Source organism: Leptopilina heterotoma, unplaced genomic scaffold (assembly GCF_015476425.1).
Source record: "Leptopilina heterotoma isolate Lh14 unplaced genomic scaffold, ASM1547642v1 Lhet_24, whole genome shotgun sequence".
NCBI lineage: Eukaryota > Metazoa > Arthropoda > Insecta > Hymenoptera > Figitidae > Leptopilina > Leptopilina heterotoma.
In genome coordinates, this window is record NW_025110956.1 from 5306081 (window position 1) to 5328983 (window position 22903).

At 22.2% G+C, this 22903-nt stretch overlaps 1 protein-coding gene across 3 annotated transcripts; it reads right to left on the minus strand.

Annotated features, from left to right (window-relative positions):
- Positions 1 to 1231: 1231 nt before the first annotated feature.
- Positions 1232 to 22679, minus strand: LOC122502858 (adenylyl cyclase 78C-like). Of its 3 annotated transcripts, none has more exons than XM_043613161.1 (22): positions 22531 to 22679; positions 22244 to 22419; positions 19025 to 19184; positions 18299 to 18540; positions 16328 to 16485; positions 15831 to 16020; positions 13415 to 13605; positions 11662 to 11854; positions 10335 to 10493; positions 10012 to 10241; positions 7951 to 8087; positions 7124 to 7436; positions 6676 to 6885; positions 6299 to 6396; positions 5593 to 6036; positions 4956 to 5300; positions 4539 to 4779; positions 2847 to 2973; positions 2463 to 2569; positions 2114 to 2377; positions 1670 to 1869; positions 1232 to 1453 (listed from the first exon to the last, which is right to left on the minus strand). In XM_043613161.1, exons 3-22 carry the CDS (start codon positions 19081 to 19083, stop codon positions 1450 to 1452), a joined length of 3912 nt encoding a protein of 1303 aa, XP_043469096.1. In that variant the 5' UTR covers positions 19084 to 19184; positions 22244 to 22419; positions 22531 to 22679; the 3' UTR covers positions 1232 to 1449. The 3 variants fall into 3 exon arrangements, with proteins under 3 accessions (XP_043469096.1, XP_043469097.1, XP_043469095.1); XM_043613162.1 differs by having other exon boundaries at positions 11662 to 11860; positions 19025 to 19073; positions 22531 to 22676; XM_043613160.1 differs by having other exon boundaries at positions 11662 to 11860; positions 22531 to 22676.
- Between the last annotated feature and the right edge of the window lie 224 nt (positions 22680 to 22903).

Here is a 22903-nt window from a genome sequence, read left to right on the forward strand (position 1 = left end):
TATTAAAATTTAATTAAATTAAATTTTGAGAAAAATTCTATTAAACTTGTTAGAAATAAATGAATTCTTACGATGAATTTTATAATAATCTTGAAAATAATTGAATTCTTTCGAAGAATGTTATTAAAATTAGTGGAAATAAATTGAATTGTTTATAAAAATTTCATTAAAAATTTAAAAAAAATTAAATTCCTGTGAAGAATTGAATTCTTAAAAAGAATTTAAACAAAATTTTTTCAATTAATTCAAATCTCTCGAAAAATTTTATTTAAACTTTCAGAATAATTAAATTCTTTCAAGAAATTTATTTATAATTGCTTTGAAATAATTGGATTTTTAAATAAGAATTTTATCAAAATTTTTGAAAATAATTAAATTTTGATGAAGAAATTATTATTTTTAAAAATAATTGATAATTCTTGCGAAAAAATTTATTATTTATTACAATAATTGAATTATGAGAAATTTATTAAAATTTGTATGGAAATAATTGAACTTTTAGAAAGAATTTTAACAAAGGAATTGAATTTCTTCCAAGGATTTGTTAAAATTTTTTTTAAATAATTAAATTTCTACGAATTATATTAAAATTTAATTTTTAAAAATTATTTGTATTTCTGCAGAGAATTCTATTTCGGAAAAACTTATTAAAATTGTATTAAAAATAATTGAATTCCAGCGAAGAATTTATGAAATGAATTTATGAATTTATGAAGAATTTATGAAAATTATTGAATTCTTGCGATGAATTTTATTAAAATTTTTGAAAATAATTGAATTGTTTAGAAAAATTTTTTTGAAATTCTTGTTAATAATTGAATTGTTTCAAAGAATTTTATTAAAGTTGCATTTAAAATAATCGAATTCCCCCCGAGAAATTTAATTAAAATTGTATTTATAATAATTGATTTTCTATACATTTTATTTAATTTTATCAAAATCTTGAAAATAATTGAATTCTCTCGGAGAATTTTTAAAAAAATTGTTGAAAATAATTAAAATCTTTAGGGGAAGTTGATAAAAATTGGTTTCTATGAAAAAAGTAAATAAATAATTGAAAGAATTTGATTAGTACTTTAATTTACAGTAAATTGAATTACTTTCAAGCAACAAAAGTTTTTTTTTCAAAGAACAGTTTTAATAAAAGTGGGTGTTGAAAAGGATAAAAATCATTACTTAAGTTAATATAACAAACTTGATAAGTTAATGAATTAGTGAAGAATGTATTTAATTTTTACTATTAAATATACTAGGATATATTACAAATTGCCTACAAGTAAGGCACATTCACGCAACTTACAATTTCACTGTGAGTCCGATATATGATTGGAGATTTTTCAAATATTTCGCCACACAAATCTTTTTCTACATTACTTCAAATTTGGACCAAATATTGAAAACCACAGAAGGGATGAACCATTACAATTAAAGTTTTTAAACTCCGCAACGTTACCTGCATTACAAAAAAATATTATATTTTTTATTATTATTATCTATAGATTATATTATTTTTAAAAATTGTGTATTTTTTTCTATAAAAATTACCTATTTATGTAATTTTACTGTTTATTTTAAACTGATTTCTAATTAAGACTCTATTGTCAATTAAAATTAACTTGTGTATTATTAATTAATGTGGAAATGAATTATTAAAAAAAATGTTTATTACCTGATACTGCCAATTTGTTTGCGTCGTGCCTGCACCACGCCATAAACGACGGCAGCTAAACTTCGACAAGTACTTCTTTGTCTTGATGGTCCGGCTTGAAGAGTTCCTTTTCCGAGGACAAAATGCGTCTCCATTTTGCCTTTACCTTTGACTTCAACTAAACCACGTTTTTTCGTTTTGTAGCCTCTGGACTCGAGAAACTAAAGACAATAATTTTTTATTAAAATGCATTATTTGAAAAATTAACAATAGGTACTAATCAATTTTCTATATATTTATATTTTATATTTGTATTTATATTTTATATATTTCTATATAATCAGATTTCTAATAAATAAAAATTAAAAAAAACAAGAATATTGAAAATATCTTCCAAAATAACAAAATAAATTACTGTAAAAAATAAATAGAGAGAAAAAGTATTAACAAAAAAAAATGTCATACCCTGGCAATTTCACTGGGTACTTGAATTTTTCCCATAACACCTGTTGAGTCCATACGTGATGCCTCATTGACAGTATTTCCCCAAATGTCAAATACTGGTTTCCTTGCACCAATAACTCCGCCAACTAATGGACCACAACTTATTCCAACTCTCAAATCAAAATTATTGAAAGAATGAATATTCACGTCTTCGAGACGCGATCTCATTGCCACCGCATAATCAACCAATCTACAGATATGCTCCATATCGTCCATATTCTTGTCCTAAAAAACAAAAAGTAAAAAAGTATTTTATTTTTCCCTCCCTCTAAAAAAAATTATTTTTTTATTATCAAATCAATCGACTTACATTATGACACGGATTTAAGCCCGATGCTGCCATATAAGTGGCGCCAACAGTTTTTATTTTCTCTATACAGTGAAAACAATTTTCGTCCAATAATTCATCGAAATCGGCTAAAAATAAAAATTTTTACTATTAAAATCAGTTTAATTTAAAAACCTTTTAAAATTGAACTATTTCTTACAATTCTTTATTCTATTATTATCGAAAATTTATACGAGAATTCAATTTAAATACAAAAATAAATAATTGATTATTTCAAAAAATTGCAACTGTAACTCTACTTATGGTTTTTTTTTAATTTTAAGAAAGAAAATTCATAGTTATAAGATTTATTCTGTTTTTTTTAAAGTTCTGGAGAAATTAATTTATAATTAAAAGGAACCAAACCTATAATTTCATTCAACAAGCGAATGCATTCCATTCCTTTGTTCACGTCCTCCGAATAAAATTCTGTGAAATTCGGTACACTCGCAAACATTACTCCCACTTTATCACGAGACTGAGAATACAATTCCTGTAATGCAAAATATATATTATTAATACTCGAATTCTCGAGATAAATTTTATTAAAGATTTTAAAAATCCTATAATTAAATTCTTTTGAAGAATTTCTTTAAATTTTTTTTTTTAAATAATGTAGTTTTTTTTAATAATTTTAATTGAAAATTTTGAAAGTAATTTAATTTTATGAACAATTTCTTTCAAGTTTTTAAAATAATTTTAATTCTTAATAATTTAAATTAAACATTTAATTATTGAATTTTATTAAAATTTTTAGAAAATAATTAAATTCTTCTCAGAATTTTATTACAATTTTCTAAAATAATTTAATTTATTCAAGGAATTTTATTAAAATATAGAAAATAATTAAATTCTTTCAAAGAATAGATACTATTAATTTTTTTTTAGAGTTTTTTGTTATTTTTTATTTTTATTATTATTTAGGTTTTTATTAGAGTTTTTGAAAATAATTCAATTCTTTTGAAGAATTTCTTTGTCTTTTTTTTAAAATAATTTAATAAACTTTCAACTTTTTAAAATAATTTTCAAAATAATTCTTGCGATGAAAAAACTTCGAAAGGATTTCTTGACAAGAATTTACAAAATTTTTGAAAATAATCGAAATTCTGTAAAGAATTCAATTATTTATGAAAAAATTGAATTCTTGACGAGAATTTGTTTCAAATTTTTGAAAATAATTGAAATCCTCCGAAAAATTTTATTATTAATGAAAATAATTGAAATCTTCAAAAGAATTTTACTTTTTATGAAGATAATTGAATTTTTTAGGAAGAATTTTACTAAAATTTTTGAACATAATTGGAATCATTTGAAAAATTTTATTATGTATTTATGAAAATAATTGAAATCTTGCAAAGATTTTTATTAAAATTTTTGAAAAATAATACAATTGTTTCGATGAAAATTTAAATTCTTTGTAGGAATTTAGTTAAGATTGTATTAAAAATAATTGAATATTTAGAATTAGAATTAGAATTAGAATTTCCTTTATTTTGTTCTAGGAAAACCATGAAAACAATTTTTAAAGTACAATAAAATACTTAATATACATTATTCATATAATAAGAATTCATAATTTAATCTTAATCAAAAGTTGCATAACAATGATGAAGATAGAAATATTAACTATTTAGGAAGAATTTTATTAAAATTTTAGAAAATAATTGAATATTCTTTTGGAAAATTTTATAACGAATTAAGAAAAAAATTGAACTCTTTCGTGAAATTTTATTGATAATAATTCAATTTTTGCAAAGATTTTACTATTTTAAAAAGAAATTGATTTGTTAAAATTTTTTGAAAATAGTTGAATTTTTGCAAAAAATTTTATTATTTATAAAAATAACTGAATTCTTCCGAAGAATGTTATTATTTATGAAAATAATTGAATTCTTCCGAAGAATTGTATTCAAATTTTTGAAAATATAAATAATAATAATTAATTATGTACTTAATAAGTGAATTTTTTTGTTATTTTATTTGTTTTTTCTGTTTATTTGAAAAATTCTTACTAAGATTGTAACTGTAAATAATTTTTTTTCTTATGTTATTATTTACCTCCGGTGCTCGTTGTTCCTGAGTCAAGAAATGATTAGCCACGTGATCGGGAAGAATATTTTTAAGAAGTTGCATATTATTGTGTTTTGATTCAATCATATCGGAAAGTTCTCTTTCGGCCTGTTGCTTCCACAGGAAATCCAATCTAGACGTCACTTCCACCAATCGTCCATGATAAGTCACCATTACCAGAAAGACGATCAGAAAAATGAGCATTTGTGCTGCCAGAGGTATCGCCGTTCTATAAATTATTATTCCTTATTTAATATAAGTTTTACATACATTACTAATAAATATTTTTTATTTATTTATCATTGAATTTTTAATTACAATTTCTAAATAATAATTCCATTATTATCAAAAAATTGTATTCATTTTGCCATTAATATTTATTAATAAAAAAAAGATCGAACAAACCTGTCGTTTTCTTCATAACTAGCCGGAAATAAATCTGGATATATGATGAAAATCAGAACTGCGTATATTAATACAATAACACTCGCCAAAGCTGTTTTCACCAAATAATATAATTTCAGTGAAGAAGCCAATGCAATCAGGCATAAAATCCAAGTGAAGACTATATACTCAGGACGAATACAATTTTCTCCTTTATAATTATCGTGCAAAAAATTACTATCATTATTATCCTTAGTGGTGGAGAGAATTTTTCTTATCGGTAGAAACGTCAACTCTTCAGTTTTATATTTTTTTAAATATTTTCTCTGATGTCTTAATGGTTCAGTAGCTCGAAATTTTTCATATCTGTTGATTGAAAAAAAAGAAAATTATTATTTGCATGAATACAAAATTATCAAAGACAATTAGTATTTGTTTCAAAATAGTAAAAATTAACTATTATTTTCGAAAAATTCTAATAGTAACAATTTCAAATATAGAGTTTTAATTTTAAATATAGAAATTCAATTTCGATTAGAAAAGAAAAAATAGAATTTTAATTTTAATTATAGAATAAAAAAATTGTAGAATTATGTTTTCAATTTAAAAGATTATTCTCTCTTTAAATTAATTAGAAAAAAAGAAAATTTGACAATACCTGAAATAGTCTCTTCTGTTTGAGCTACGTGGAATTAGATTTTCATTATTGAGAAATCCAAAAGTGAGAGAATTTTTGGAATTTTCGATATCGGATAATTCTGATGATGCATCATCATTTAAGGCAGTTTCAAGGAAGCTTAATATAAACTTGTCTAGGCCACTTTGTTGTGTGGAATTCTTCACCGTCTCATTGAGATTTAATAATTCCACGTGACTTCTTCGGCCATCGGGACAAGCAACAACACTAATAACTGACGTGAATGCCATCAAACTTATCAAACTACAAATAAACATCGTACGCCGTTGTCTATTATGAACTAAAGTTGATGACAAGTGCTTTAAAAATGTTGGTAAGGATTTGAATTCATCGGCCATTACCAAAATCGATGAGGCAATTATTATTAATGTTGTCATTAATAACGAGATCAGAAGAACAGCACAACTGCAAAAATTTTACAAACTATTATACAAAATTAACAATACAATATTAAATTTACAACTAAATTAAAAAATTTATTAAAATTAAAAATATAATTAAATAATTAAGTATTTTTTATATTAAATTTTTTGTTTCTTTATTATAATAAAAAAAGAGTTTTCTTAAAAGAAAAATCATCAAAAAATAAATAAAAACTTAAAATTAAACTAAAATTCAAATAAATAATGAGTATTAAAATAGAAAATAAATAGTGATTGATTCTTACTTTGGTAAAATAATGGCCTGACAGACAGCAATAAATAACCAAATGACGAAGCAACAAATCATGTTTGATTTGAACATTTCCTCTCTCATTTGGCAGAACTGTAAAAAAAATTACTAATTACCTCTAAATTATTTATAAACTATTGTATAATATTTTTTTCCTGGCTTTAATTTTCCAAATATCCAATTACTCGATTTTGAGTGGACTTTAGTTTTAAATTAAATTCAATTCCCTCTTCTATATTATTTTTTGGCTAATTTAGACATTCGATATCTATTTATAGATTTTAAATCTAAATCTTGAGAAAATAAAATCAAATATCTCGAATTTGATTCTAATTTCAAATAATTCTGAATAAATTGAGTCTTGGTTCTTACCTTTGATTCTAAACTTTCGTCATTGTACCTTAACGTCCAAGTATTGATATTAGCAGACCTCATTCGTTTATTGCTGGCAAATTCAATTCCAATAGTTCGTGTTCCTTTTTGACTTCCGTCAGTGGAAGCGGACTTAACCATTTTCGCATTTTCATTGTCATCTTCTAAATATTCCGATTCTAGATTGCTGACTGAAGTTGCGCTATTCAACTGAAATAAACAATTATAATAATTAAAAACTAATTATTTTAATATACAATACTTTTGCTTCAAAGAATTTAATTAAAATTGAGTTCATTGAAAATAATTGGATTCCTATGAAGAATTCTTTTTAATTAATAAAATAATTGAATTGTTTCAAGGGATCTTTTTTAAATTTTTGGAGAATAAATAGTTAATAAATAGTTAACTACATAATTATTATTATTATAAGTGCATTTCTACGAACATTTTCGAATGGAATCTCCGGTGTCCAATCGACGCCAATATCATCTTCAACTGGTGGCGGATTGCCGGTAGGGTTATTAACCGACAATGTTGAATTATTAATTTTGAAACTCCGTTTGTCTTTATCTTCTTCGGACCAAACTTTTGGCTTTGAAGAATATTTTCGTCTCGTTCGTTGTGGCTCAACTTGCTTGATCAAATAAGTGTCGACGTCTCGATCCTTTAAATAATTATCGCGCTCAGTTCCATAACCCGGTTCAACTTCGTAGACGCCATCCAGACATTCCAATGTGTCGGCCGATATGTGAACTCTCCTTCAGGAACAAATTTTTTAATAAGAGCACTGCTAAAAATTTTCAATTCTTGAGTAAACCAATTAAAATGTTTTATTTCTTTTTTTTCTAAAAACTTACAGAAGCTACTGTTACGATTCCTTGGGATTTTTTATGTGTATTTTTGTCATTTTTTCCATTTAGAAAATATTAGAAAAAATAAATAATAATAAATAATTAAATAATATTAAATACTTAAATAATAATAATAATTATTTATTCATATTTTTAATTATAATTTTAATTATAACTAGAAAGTCTAGAAGTCTATTGATATAAATTTACGATTATAAAAAAGAGTTGCAAGGAATTTTTAAACTGAAAATTCTACTTTGTATTTTCTTCGTCTTTCTACTTTTGCTATAAAATATTTAATATTTGATTTATAGTTTTGGTTCATAGTTGAAAACGAATTCTAAAAATATTTTAGATAAAAATTCTTCCTAATTTTTGAAAATTTAAAGAAAATAATTACAATTATCAGTTAATGATTTACCCAGGAATTCCGCCACTTTCGAGATGATTGGCAAGTGTAACGTCGTAAGACCAGACATCGAATTGCCATTTTCGAAGACCCAAAACTCCGCAAAGAACAGATCCACTGTGAATTCCTATCCTCATGTTTAAATCTACCTGTAAATAAATTACTTCATTTCAGTAAAATTAAATCAAAGAATATTTAAAATACTAAAATAGAAAACAAATTTTAAAAACAAAAGGAAATAGAAAATTTCGAATTTAAAAAATATATAAAATGTAAAAATATGAGAAAATAAAAATTAAACTGTAAAATAAAAAAAAATTGTAAAATAGAAGAATATAAAAAAAATTAAAAAAAGAGATGAATATGAATATAAATAAAAGAAAATAAACGGAAATAGAAGAATATGAACAAAAATAGAAGAAAATGAACAAAAATAAAAGAGAATGAGTAAAAATAGAAGAAAATGAACAAAATTAAAAGAAACTAAACGAAAATAGAAGAGTAAGAACAAAAATAGAAGAAAATGAACAAAAATAAACGAAAACGAGCCAAAATGGAAGAAAATGAACAAAAATAGAAGAATATGAACAAAAATAAAAGAAAAAGAGTAAAAATAGAAGAAAATAAACAAAATTAAAAGAAAATGATCGAAAATAGAAGAATAAGAACAAAAATAGAAGAAAATAAACAAAAATAAATAAAAATAAGCTAGAATAGAAGAAAATAAAAGAGAATGAGCCAAATAGCAGAAAATGAACAAAAATAAACGAAAAATAGCCGAAATGGAAGAAAATAAACAAAAATGTTTTTAATTTCAAAACTAATATTTTGAAACTCATTAAATTCTTGCAAAGATTTCTATCAATATTTTTTAAAATAATTGAATTCCTTCGAAAAATTATATTCAAATTTTTCAAAATACTTGAATTCTTTCGAGAAATTTCTTTGAAATTGTATTTATAACAATAGAAATCCAGTGAAGAATTTTATTATTTATGAAACAAATTAAATCGTTTTAAAGAATTTCTCTGAACTTTTTGAAAATAATGGGGTTTATATTCGAACATTTTAATTGAAAATTTTTAAAGTAATTGAACTTTATGAAAAATTTCTTTCAAATATGTAAAACAATCGTGTTTGTTAATTATTGTAATTAAACGTTTGATTATCAAATTTTATTGGAATTTTGAGGAAATAATTAAATTCTTCTTGGAATTTTATTACAATTTTTTAAAATAATTTAATTCATAATTAACAATTTTATTATAAAAATTGAAAATAATTGAATTTTTTCAAAAAATTACTTAAATTTTTTTTTGAATATCATTGAATTTTATTAAAATTTTTTCGAAATAATTGAATTCATCTCAGAATTTTAATAAAATTCTTGAAAATACCTGTTTTTTCTTAGAAATTTCGTAAAAATTGTACTGAAAGTAATTGAATTCAAACGAAGAAATTATTATTTATAAAAAATAATTGAATCAAGAAAGTTTATTAAAATTTTAGCAAATTAATTCTTTTAGAAAATTTTAATACAATTTTTAAAAATCATTGAATCCTTTCGAGAAATTTTATTAAAATAAATTGTACTGAAAATAATTGAATCCCTGAGAATAATTTTATTGTTTTTGAAATTAATTGAATTCTTTCGAAGAATTTTATTAAAATGTTTGAAAATAATTGAATTCTGTCGAGAAATTTTGTTAAAATTGTATTGAAATTAATTGAAATCCTAAGAAGAATTTTATTATTTATAAAAATAATTGAATTCTTTAGAGAAAGTTCATTAAAAATTTTGAACACAATAATTGAATTCCTGCGAAGAATTTTATTAAAATTTTTGTAAATAATAAACTGTAATAATTAATTATGTACTTAGAAAGTGAATTTCTAAAATTTTTAATCTGAAATTATTCAAAAATTGAAGTAAAAATACCTAAATAAAAATTTTTGTAATTTGCATACTAATAATAATAATAATAATAATAATAATAATAATAATAATAATAATAATAATAATAATAATAATAATAATAATTTTCTTCTAAAATAATTGGAAGCAAAAATCACCTGGGTTGTATATCTAACGTCTCGAATTGCTTTGATCATGTGCAATCCCATTTCAACGCAGCAATGAGCATGATCACTTCTTGCAGTTGGCAGACCAGAGACACAATAATAACAGTCACCCAAAAGTTTTATTCGCAAACAGTGGTTTTCATTCGATAATTTGTCGAAACGAGCGAACAAATCGTTGAGTACTTTAACTAATTCCTGAGCACTGCAATGACTCGCCAAAGCTAATAAAAAGAAAAATTAATTTCCAATCAGGAGAACGAACGTTTTTTTGAAATATTAAAGTGATCTCATTAAATTTAAGAAAGTTTTTATACCAGTGAATCCTTTTATGTCGGCGAAAAGAATGCTAACATTTTCATATCGATGAATGTAGATTCTGTGAAATTGATTCGGAGTAAATGAAATCGTTCCACCTCTTGCTGTTTCCCTTGCAATGTCCCGTATCATTTCCTTGGCAACGAAATCCGGTAGAACTGCCAAATGCAAAAAAGAATACAGAAAAATTAATATTTTTTATCAATAATTAATAATTTTTCAATTATGAAAAAAAATTATTGTAAAAGTCAAAAAATTGAATCGATTGTTTTCAATTTGCTAAAATAAAACTATAAAAGTTAGAAATAGTAATAATTACAATAAGACAATAAATGGGGGAGAAGAAAAAATACTCTATGGTAAATATTATTGTACACAATGAATCTATTTCCGACTCGATCGGATCGATGAATGAGAAGGGGGTGTGTGCGGGGGGGAATCGAAAAGATGTATGTATCATGAGAATATGTATAGTCCTTGGAAAAATATCTCTAACGCAATCGACTGAAAATGTCTAGTGACCCTTTTGACACACGGATGAACAGCTTGCACGGGCCAATAAGCTCCTCTCTGTACCATTTCTGTTCTCTTCAGCAGCAACACGTCAAATCCTCACACAGTTTGTACAATCTATAAAAGTTCTATATAAAATGTGCCGCACAAACACAATTCACCTCAACAAAAAAATTAAAAAAAATAATAAATAAAATAAAAAAAACTGCACTCTTAGAAAAAAAAACATTTAGCGTCACAACCTGAGATAATTTCAAACCTGGATTGTATATTGATTTCAGAAAATTATATTTCAAAAAACCTATTTTATTAGACGTGTTTATTAAACTGACCACATATTTTTTTTAAAATAAATAAATTTTATATAATTCAATTAATTAACTTATTTATTAACGTATTCCTTTACTTATTTTATTTATTTTTTATAATTATTATTAACTATTAATTGATGAACTAATTTTTTGTTAAAAATATTTAAAAAATAAATAAATAAAAAATATTCTACTTTTAAAAGTATTAAATAGTGAATATTAACATTTTTTAAATATTTATTTAAAATATAAAATATAAATTTTATATTTTGTATATTTATTTATAATTAAAAATATTTATTTATTAAAAATACTTTTCGATAAGTTTAGCAAAAATATTATTTTAATTAGTTCAGTTGCTATAAAATGCGGCTTTGAACTAATTTTCATAAAAATTAAAATTTATTCGAGTTGATAATAATTGCCTTTGGAATATTGAATTCCATATTAAATAAAGAAATGAATAAAAATTGTTTTCCGAATTGGAGTAGAATTTTCTCACCAGATAAGAGAAGTTTTTCCTGTCGATTATTCTCATTTTGTGTTCTCTGTCGTGTTTCCATGGACCGATGTGTCTCCAAAAATGCTTGACGTTGTCCTCGGTCAGTCAAATATTTTGTATACATTCCTGCCAAATTGACTGCAAAGTAGAGAAGAACATTTGTCGATAGCATTCGCACGATGCAAACCAAGTCCTGAAACTGCGATAAATAACGATTTATTTCTAATAAAAATTTCAGTTTTTCAATTTATGTGACATAATTGCAAATTTTGCAAAAGTTTAACAATCTTTTTGTATTGTTTAAAAATATTTTAAAATATTTTTGTAATCTTAAAAAATCAATTATTTTTGTATTTAAATAATTCAATTGAGGCCTTGGATCCAATAACTCGCCCGACGCTCGTGAGGAACGCGCAACTGCCAGTCAGTGAGCAGTGAGCGCCTCTGGGCCACTCACTGCTACCCGACTGGTATTAGCGCGTGCCTTCAAGCGTCGGGCGAGTTATTGGATCCAAGGCCTCAATTCTTGTCCAACTTTTTTTACGAGAATTGATTAAAACAAGAATTTCAGTTTAAATTTTATAAAATATTGGAAGAATTACAGTTATAATTTTTAGAAATAATTCAATTTCAGAAGGTTTTACATTCAAAGTAGTTTGAAAATTTAATTCAAATTGGGCAATTAAATAACAATAAGTATTTAAATATTTCTTAAACAAAAATTAATTAAATTTGAAAAATTTTATTTAGAAATTCAGAAAAAATCGTAATTAAATTTTTTAAAAATAGTTGAATTTCTGAAAAAAATTTTTAAAAAATTTTCAAATAGACAAATTTCTCAAATTTTATATTTCACATTTTTATAATTTATATTTTCTCACTTTGAAAAATTATTTTTAAATCTTATTGTTTTTTTTCTGAAGAATTGTAACTAAAAATTTGGAAAACAATGATTTTTTACAAAAGTTTTGTATTAAAATAATTCAATTGTCGTAATTGAATTCTAATAAAAATTGATTTAAAAACAGAATCAAATTTTGAAAAATAATTAAATGTTAGTAGCGTTGAAACAGAAATTTTAAGAAATAATTAAATTTTCAAAGGTTTTGTAAATTAAAATCATTTCAACATTTTAATTGTCGTGAAAGTATAAAAATATTTAAATGTGTATTTAAAAAAAATTATTAATTATTATTTTTCTTTGAAAATTATTAAATTTTTGAATAATTTTATTCAAAAATTCTAAAAAGTACTTTCGAAAAATTACATTATTGAATATTTGAATAATTTATTGTAGAAATTCTAAAAAAATTAGTTTTTTGAAAAATTGTAATCAAAATTTTTTTCAAGATAACTGAATTCAGGAAAATAATTAAAAATATTGAAATAATTAAAAGTTTTGTCAAATTTAATTGAAATAAATTTTATAGGTATTTGAAAGAATTTAATTTTATTACAATTTTACAAATTGTTTCAAAATTGAATTATGTTTTTGAAGAATTGTGTTTGAAAAGATTGTATTTTTGAAGAATTGTGTTTCGAAAAATTGTATTTCAAAAAATTGTATTTTTTAAAAGATTCTATAATATAAACTTTTAACAGAATAAATATTTTAAAATTATTTTTATAATAAACTTTACCACACGAAATATAGAATAAATAAATATGAAATAAATTTTTCTAAATATCACAAGATTGTCTTTTAGTGGCGAAAATATTAAAATTTTATAAAAATTCGAAATTTCGAGGGCACCTTTATAAATTTTGAATCCGTTGCTAGAGTTATCATGGCCATGAAAATGTGAGTGAACGCCGTTCCGAATCCGGCGAGAACGCACCACCTCAAGGGAAGTGGAAGCATCGCGTAAGGAGCGTAGACTATCAGCAAAATGTACCAAGTTAAACGTTGTTGGGTTGAAAAGTCTAGTCCAGCTACTATAAAACCTGAAAATAAACATGACATTTAAATAAAAATATTCTTCTAGTTAAAAATCAAATTTTCGATTCTTTCAGAAAATTACTCTAAAAAGCAAAATATCGATTTTTTTTGCAATTCGCAATTTTTTCTTTTGTAATATTTTCCCAGTATTTATAATTATTTCATTACATTCATAATAAATAAATAAACTCTTAGTAAATTAATTTTAGCTTATTCACTTTCAAAAAACCGTAAAAATCCCTTTTTCAGAATTTTTTCTATTTATAATAAATATTTTTTTTATTTTTCCGTATTTTTAGACATTCGTCGATACATTTGATAAAAGATCTATTAAGTGAAGATACGGTTAAGTGAGCATGAGTTTAATGAATCATTGAGAACTAACAGAGCAGAATTTCAATTAGTAAAATAAAGCATCAAGTCAATAAGTTCTTGCAGTAGAATAAGATTTTTTAATTTCTCGAAACAAAATTTTACAAATTTCATTCGTGTTCAATTTATTATTATTATGCAATTTACCAAATTTTTTGTTGTTGAAAAATCAGCTTTAATTTTTACATAATTTCAGATTAAAAATTAAACGAAATTTACTTATTTACTGAATAACTAATTAATTATTATTATTAATTAATTTTAAGAACTTTTAAAAAAATTCTTCGATACAATTCAAACATTTTAATTAAATTCTCCGAATTTCAATTATTTTTACAATACAATTTTAATAAAAATTTCTGTACAGAATTCAAATATTACCAAAATTTTAACAAAATTCTTCACAACAATTCAATTATCTTCAAAAATAATAAAATTCTTCTCAGGAATTCAATTATTTTGAATACGCTACAATTTTAATAACATTTCTCGAAAGGATTCAATTACATTTAAAAATTGTAATAAAATTTTCCAAAAGAATTCATTTTCTAAAATTTTAATAAAATTTCTTGATTCAATTATTTTGATAAATAATAATTTCTTCCATTGAATTAAATTATTTTCAGTTCAATTTTTACAAAATTTGCAAAAAATGCAGGTATTTTCAAAAATTTTATAAAAATTCTGGGATGAATTAAATTATTTCCAGAAAATGATAATAAAATTCAATAATCAAATTTTTAATTTCAATTACTATGAAACGGGATTTATTTAAAAACCTTGAAAAAATTAAATTATTTTCAATTAAAATTGTTAAAAAAAATATATTCTTGTCAACAACTTAAAGAAATTTTTCAAAAGAATTTAATTTAATCTTCTATAAATATTTTTAATAAAATTGAATAATAAAATAATTATTAACTGCAATTTTATCAACAAAATCTATTATAATCAAAAAATTAAATAAATGATTCGAAAGAATTCAATTTCTTTAATAAAATTCCTTGAATGAATTAAATTATTTTTAAAGACTGTAATAAAATTATTAATTATTATTAATTATTTCCTAAGAAATTCAATAAAATTCAATAAAATCGAACGTTTAATTGAAATAATTTAAAAACACGATGATTTTACAGACTTGAAAGAAATTTTTCATAAAATTCAATTAGTTTAAAAAATTTAATAATAAAATTATTAACTGCAATTATAAAAAAAAAAGAAATTCTTCGAAAGAATTCAATTTTTTTGATAAAATTCCTTGAATGAATTAAATTATTTTTAAAAACTGTAATAAAATTTTGACAATTTAATTATTTCCTAAGAAATCCAATAAAATTCAATAATCAAGCGTTTAATTAAAATAATTAACAAACACAATTATTTTCCACACTTAAAAGAAATATTTCAAAAAAATTCAATTACTTTCAAAAATTTCAATAAAATTCTTTAGAAGAATGCAATACAATTTTAATTAAATTCCTTGAAAGAATATAATTATTTTCAAAAATTTTAATAAAATTTTACGAAAGAATTTAATTATTTTCAAAAAATTTAATAAAATTCTATGCAAGAATTAAATTATTTCAGATTAAAAATTATAAAAGTTGGAAAAATAGTAACATTTTTTAAATAAAATTTTTATCTTTTAATATATTCTTATTTATTTTTAAACGCTTATCTAAATTTTTTTGAAACCATTAAAACAATAAATTAGAAAAATCGCAATAATATTAAAAATACTATATAACAATTAAATCATTAAAAAAAATCCCTCGTTTTTTTATTATGGTAAAAATCGCCTCAGATAAAATTGAAAGTACACAGTGAAAAAAAAATCTATACGTATCTCTCTCACCTTGAGAATTGATGAGAAGCCAGGTGAAAATAGAAGCCCAATATAAATAATTGTTGGGGAAACAACGCCACCATCCCAGTGCACAAACTATTAAATTAGATACCATACAGCAGGCCGTCCAAGATAAAGACTCGACGAGACCCTCGGTGTTGTCCTTCTTTCGCCACAACCATATCGACAAAAGTGCTATCTGAAAAAGAAAATTTTTTTATTCCAATTCAAAAAATATCCTGAAAATTCAATCTCAATAAAAACTGAAATTTCAAAATATTCTCATCAATTTTATGCGAAGATATCTTTTTCTTTTTTTTTTAAATTTGCCTCTCTTCCAGCGATTTTTCAAATTTCTGTCGCAGTGAAAAATGACGGAGAAAAAAAATGGTAGGACAATTTTTACACGGAATGAAAATAAAAAAGTGCAAAGGAGGAGATTTTAATTTTTATGAACGAAAGTGGAGATTTTCTTTTCCAGTTCCTGTTTTTTTTTTTAATTATACCTTCAATCCAAGATCGACAATGTTGAGCATTATGAGAGATTTCTGCCGTTGTCGATTCGAATAATGAAGAAATGACTTTTCCATTTGTTTATTGTGAAAGCTGTTGGTGAGGGAGGGACAAAAAATGCCCTTGTAGAGAATTCCTTTCTTAAAGACATCTACAAAAAATCGTCCCATCAAATTACTGTTAACATTCTTTTTTTCGAAAACCCTAGACGTTTCTTTCCTATAAATTTTTTTCGTTTTTTCTCTTTTTACTTTTTGGCTATTTACTTTCAATTTGCAAAAATTTGCCTATTTTTAAACATTTTTTTCTTGTTTTAATCTATTTTCTATTTTATTTTATTGTTCTTTCAAAAATTTGTCTTCTGATTTAAGTTCTATTTTCGAAAAATTGCTTATTTTTGAACTTCTGTTTATTCTCCCCTACAATTTCTATTTTATTTATTTATTTTTTTTTGCTTCTTTTCTAAATTTTTCGTCTGTTTTTAATTTCTATTTCTAAAAAATTGACTATTTTAAAAATTTTATTCGTCTTATTTCTGTTTTGATATTTTCTATTTCAAATTTCTTATTTTTTTCTTACTTCTTTCAAAAGAAAATTTCATTTTATTATTGTCATGGAAATTACAAAATTTTATATTTGGATATTATTAAATTTTTAAATAATTTCAGATTCAAAACTTTTAAAAATTCACTTATTAACACCATAATCAATTATAATTATTATTCTCACAGAGAATAAAATTTTTGGCGGTAATTGAATAATTATTTTCTATACAATTTTAATTGAATTTGTCGACAGAATTCAATTGTTTTCAAAAATCATAATAAAATTCTTCGAAACAATTGAGTTATTTAAAAAAATTTGAATAAATTTCTTGGCAAGTGTTGAATTATTTCCAATACAATTATTAATGATCAATAATTATTGAGATATTTAAAAAAATCTGAATAAATTTTTTGGTAAGAATTCAACTACCTATTTTCAAAACAATTTCAATAAAAATTCACAAATTCAATTCTTTTTAAAAATTTTAATAAAAATCCTTAAAAGAATTTAATATTATTTTTTAAAATAAAATTTCTTCAAAAAATTCAATTATTTTCAATCAAAATTCTAGAATTCAATTATTTTTAAAAATTTTAATAAAATTCCTTCAATGAATTCAATTATTTTCAAAAATAAAATTTTTTCAAAATAATTTAATTCTTCTCATACATTTTTATTAAATTTCAATTATTTTTAGTACAAGTTTACATGAAATTCTTGAAATAATTTAAATTTTCTTTGAAATAATTGAATTTGCATTTTTACAAACTTTATTATTTTTTATTTTATTGTTATTATAAATTTTTCTTTGACTTTTCTAAATTTTTCGCCTGATTTTAGTTTCTATTTCCAAAAAGTAGCTTATTTTAAAAATTTTGTTTCTTCTTTTTTATTTTGATATATTTTTCGTTTTATTTTTTTCGGTTCTTTAACAAATTTTCGTCTGATTTTAATTTTCACTGATTGCAAAAAATTGCTTATTTTTAAAACTGTTGTTTATTTTTGCACAAACTTTCTATTTATTTTTTTTTACGTCTTATTTAAATTTTTCGTCTGATTTTAATTTAAATTTTCAAAAATTTCCTTATTTCTTTGAAGATATTTTCGATTTTATTCTGTTTTTCGGTTCTTTCAGAAATTTTTTTCTATCATAATTTCTATTTCCAAAAATTTGCTTATTTTTAAACATTTTTATTTTTTTTTTGCTTAGTTTTTCTACATATTTCAGTTAGGTTTTTTGTTTTTCTATTTGAATCTTTCGTTGATAAAAAATTTTGTTTAATCTTTCGTTTATTATCAAAGTTGTTTTTTAAAAATTTTTTTTCTTCCTACATTAATTTTTCATGAGAAGAAAAACGCACTTGAAATAAAATTAAAAAAAAAGGAAACATGAATAATTTACGTTTACTTATTTTTACCTGGTTGAATTTGAGCTTCAAGATCTTTCTCTTGTGTTTTCGAGTTGACAACTTCCTCTTCTTTCGGAGTGTCGACATCTTCTTTCGTTTTATCATCTATTTCCTCCATATCAGTGTCTTCGGCAACAGTGGTTTCCCCCTTCTGACTTTGCCAAGCAGCCAAGCCTTCCCTTCCTAATCTTTCAGAGGTCAGTTTTTTTACTGCTTTAATCCATAATTGTTTTCTCGGTGAAATATTCGACCTGACAAGCGATTGGAAAAACCATAATTTATTCATAATTATCATAATAATTATTATTTTGTTTTACGCATTTAAAAGCAACTTTAATCCAAAGGTAAAAATTTGAAAATTGTAGAAAAAATTAAATTTTTATAAGAAAATTCTGACTGAGAAGAAAAAGTTGAAAAAATAGTTAAATATCGAGGAAAAAAGTTAAGAAAAATATTTTTTTAGAAAATTTGTTTTCATTTTTTTCAAATATTGTTTTTCGAACAAAGAAGTAATTATTGCTTCAAATCTTTCAATTCTCATCTTTTATTTACTCTTTTTTTCTCCGCTAAACGTGCAAAATTTAAAATACATTTCAATACGTTGAAATGTTTTTTGTATTTTTCTATTTGAAATTGAGAATCATTTTATTTTTATTTTAGTTTTAAATTTAAATTTTTTAAATATTTTTTATTTATAGAATTTTCAAAAATAAAAGAAAATGTAAAATAACTTACTCATTTATCCCAGTGATTTCACTGTCCAACATCATAGTCCAAGTCTGTTCTGTAATCATTATCTCTCGTTCACTTAATGCATTCCGTGCACTTAAGTGGTCATTAAAAACGCGATCGCTTCGAATCTCTTCATTTCAGACTTCTTTTTAATTTATCTCACCTATAAAAATGCACTTGCATGACAATAAAAGTACTCTAATTTTTTCATTTGACAACAATGATAACACAGCATCTGATGAATATAGAACACATTGTCAAGCTCGTGCACTTATTTCGGTCCACAATTCATTTATTTTTTTATTTTTTTTTTATTTTCTTTTTCTAACATATAGAATTTGTGTAAACATTTAATATCACATAGACATTACATAAAATCAAATATGCGAGGAAATTAAATTGAAAAATAAATTTTTGATTGACATTCAATTTCAAGTTCGACAATAATTTTGTCAAGCATTAACAAAGTACATATTTATAAACATTGAAGATTGAAAAAGACACAAATTTACAATAATACATTCAGAGAAAAGTTATCTAAAAATAATTAAACAATAATTGAATGTACATTTTTAATTTGAAAACTTGCATCGAAATAAATAACAGTAATTAATTAATAATTTATAAATAAATAGTAAAATTCTTCGGCAGGAATTCAATTATATTCAGAAATTTTAATGAACTTTCTCGAAAGAATTCAATTATTTTTATAAATAATAAAATTCTTTCCCGGATTTCAATTATTTTTACAATACAATTTTAATCAAATTTTTCGACAGAATAAAATTATTTTCAACAATTTTAATCAAATTCTTCGCAATAATTCAATTATTTTCAAAAATATTAAAATTCTTCGCAAGAATTCAATTATTTTCAAAAATATTAAAATTCTTCTCAGGAATTCAATTATTTTCAATAAAATATTAATAAAATTTCTGGAAAACTTTCAATTATTTTTAAAAATTGTAATAAAATTTTCTAAAATTGTAATAAAATTCCACGATTTAATTATTTTTATAAATAATAATTTCTTCGTTTGAATTCAATTACTTTTAGTACAATTGTTACGAAATTTCTAAAAAAAATTTAGATATTTTAAAAAATTTTATTTAAATCCTGGGATGAATTCAATTATTTCCAAAATAATTTCTATAAAATTTAATAATGAAATTTTTAATTATAATTATTATTAAACACCTTGAAAAAATTCAATTATTTTCAATATTTTCAATTAAACTTATTAAAAAAATAAATTTTTTTCAAAAAAATTGAAGAAATTCTACAAAAGAATTTAATTTTCTATAAATAATATTAATAAAATTTAATAATAAAATTATTAACTGTAATTAACAAACAAAATCGATTATATTAAAAAAATTGAAGGAATTCTTCGAAAGAATTCAATTATTGGCATTTCTTTTTCTAAATTCTTGGAATGAATTAAATTATTTTAAAAAATTGTAATAAAATTCTGAGAATAATTTAATTATTTACTAAAAATTCCAATAAAATTCTATAATCAAACGTTTAATTACAATAATTATCAAACATGATTATTTTACACACTTGAGAGAAATTTTTCATAAAATTCAATTAATTTCGAAATTTTCAATTAAAATGTTCTAAAAAAATTCATAGAAATTCTTCAAAAAATTTAAATTTGTTTCATAAATATCAATAAAATTATTCGCAAGAATTCATATTTTCATAAATAATAAAATTTTTCGCAGGATTTTAATTATTTTCAATATAAGTAACTTTAATGAAATTTCTCGAAAGAATTCACGTATTTTGAAAAATTTTAATATAATTCTTCGCAATAATTTTATGAGTTTCAATATATTAATTTTGGAATTCAAAACATTTAATTATAGAAAATTTGCATGCAAATTTGGTTTCTTTTAACATTTAAAAATTAATCAAATACTATTTTTTATTAAATTAATTGTGAATTATAAATATGAATTCTAAATTCTCATAAGAATTATAATCGAAGTTTCATGAAATTACGTTAAAGAGAAAATTTTGAATCAACAAGTTTTCATTGAAACAGGCGAATATTTAACCTGTTGCTTCTTTAAATTCGAAACTTTTGGATAGAAGAATTTCATTCAAATTGTTAATTGAATAATTATTATTTGTTCAATTATTATTATTTTTCTAATTCTAATTATCATTACTATTATTTTTTTATTATTATTATTACTATTATTATTATTATTATTATTATTTTTATTTTAAAAAAATTATTCAATCATTGTTTGATGTTTTTAAGACGAAATAAATTTTTTTAGTTTCTTATTTTTGAATTGCTTTTAATTTTTCAAAAATATCTTATTTGCAAAAAAATTGTTAAAAGAATAGTTTAGAAATATATAATAATCGTAAATAATTTTAATTTTTCAAACGAACAATTTCTCAGATATAAAAAAAAATCTCGGTAATCAATTTTCATATTCATAGGCTTCATGGCACATTTATTTTAAAATTAATTACTAAACCCACCCTTTCAAAGATACATTGATTATTTCATTTGGTTGAATATTCAACAAAGTATAACAAGAATTTTAAATAAACAAGAATTTATTTTTTCTCCACAAAAAATTTTCCCCAATAAAAGCTGTAAAATAATTAATATTTCCGTTTATCAACAAAAAATGATACTAATTTTTTAATTTAATCTAATTTAACAAAATAAAAAAAGCAATTTTTTCAAATATTTTCCTTTTGAAAAACAAATCAAAACTTTTTATTTTGAAAATTTATTTTCCCTTTTTTAAAAAATAATTTTAAATTGAAATTTCAATTTGATTTCCATTTTATTTTAATTCTTTTATTATTTTCAAGTGCCTTTTAATTACTTTCAGGTTTTTATAAAATTATTTCCGTTCTTAAATTTAATTCTATAAATTTCACTCTAAATTATTTTTTCTGTCTAATTAATTTTTGTATTATATATTAATAAATAAAAAATATACAAATTGCAAGTGCAAAAGATAAAAAAGTGAGAAAATCGAAACACAGAGAATAGAAAACATTCACACAAATCTATAAAAAAAATTTGATTTTTAAAATAGAAATTTCGAAATAACAGAGATTCGCAGATCCACAAACGAAATAGAAATATATTTTATAAACAATTAGAAGTAGAAAAAAAATATCAAGAAGACGAGAAAAAGAAGAAAATAGTAATTTTCCAGTAAATAAATAATAATTACTCACCCAAAAAGGAGATAAAAAGAAAAATCCGAAATAAAGTGAGATGAATTTTCTCTCGTAAAGTGGTGATGATGTTGCTTTTAAAAGGTACAACCGCGAAACTTCCGAGGTGGCGAATATTTCACTGATCTGACGTTATTCTACCCCCTCTCGTTCTTTTATGAAAAGAAGGGATGTCACTGGGATGAAAAAAAAAGAAGAGAAAAAATGAGTTGATCGCAGTACACTGACCACTCACAGAATAATAGACCTCAACTAACAAAGAGCGAAAACTAAATTGCAACACTTACTTTCAGCGCAGTGATCTTTTCAAATTGATTATTCATGTCTTTAGAAAAATGATGGATTGGCATTTCTCTCAAAAATTTCCATTATTAATGTAATTTACTCTTCTTTAATTAATAATTCATTTTCCAACGAGGGATTTTCTTCTTTTTTTCATCCATTTTCTTTCCTGTTGAAAATAAATATTTCTTTTAGTAAAAGTTCAATTCCAAAGTGAATTTAAAAAATAATACTCATCTTTTTTTCAATTCGATAATTTTCTTTTTTCTTCCTTTCCTTTCTTCTTTTTTTCTTTATTTCCTTCTTTCTTTCTTTTAAAAAAAACTTCTCTTCTAATTTTCAAATTCAAATTTTTACTCTGCCAATCATTAAAATGAA

What these genes read in the sequence shown, in the direction of transcription:
- LOC122502858 (XM_043613160.1), bottom strand. Translation starts at nt 19,083, where the DNA reads ATGATTACAGAACAGACTTGGACTATGATGTTGGACAGTGAAATCACT. An exon ending in AACAGAAGAGACTATTTCAG is followed by an intron (nt 5,301 to 5,592) that starts GTATTGTCAAAT and finishes TTCAATCAACAG; the next exon opens with ATATGAAAAATTTCGAGCTA. An exon ending in TACCCAGTGAAATTGCCAGG is followed by an intron (nt 1,870 to 2,113) that starts GTATGACATTTT and finishes TATTGTCTTTAG; the next exon opens with TTTCTCGAGTCCAGAGGCTA.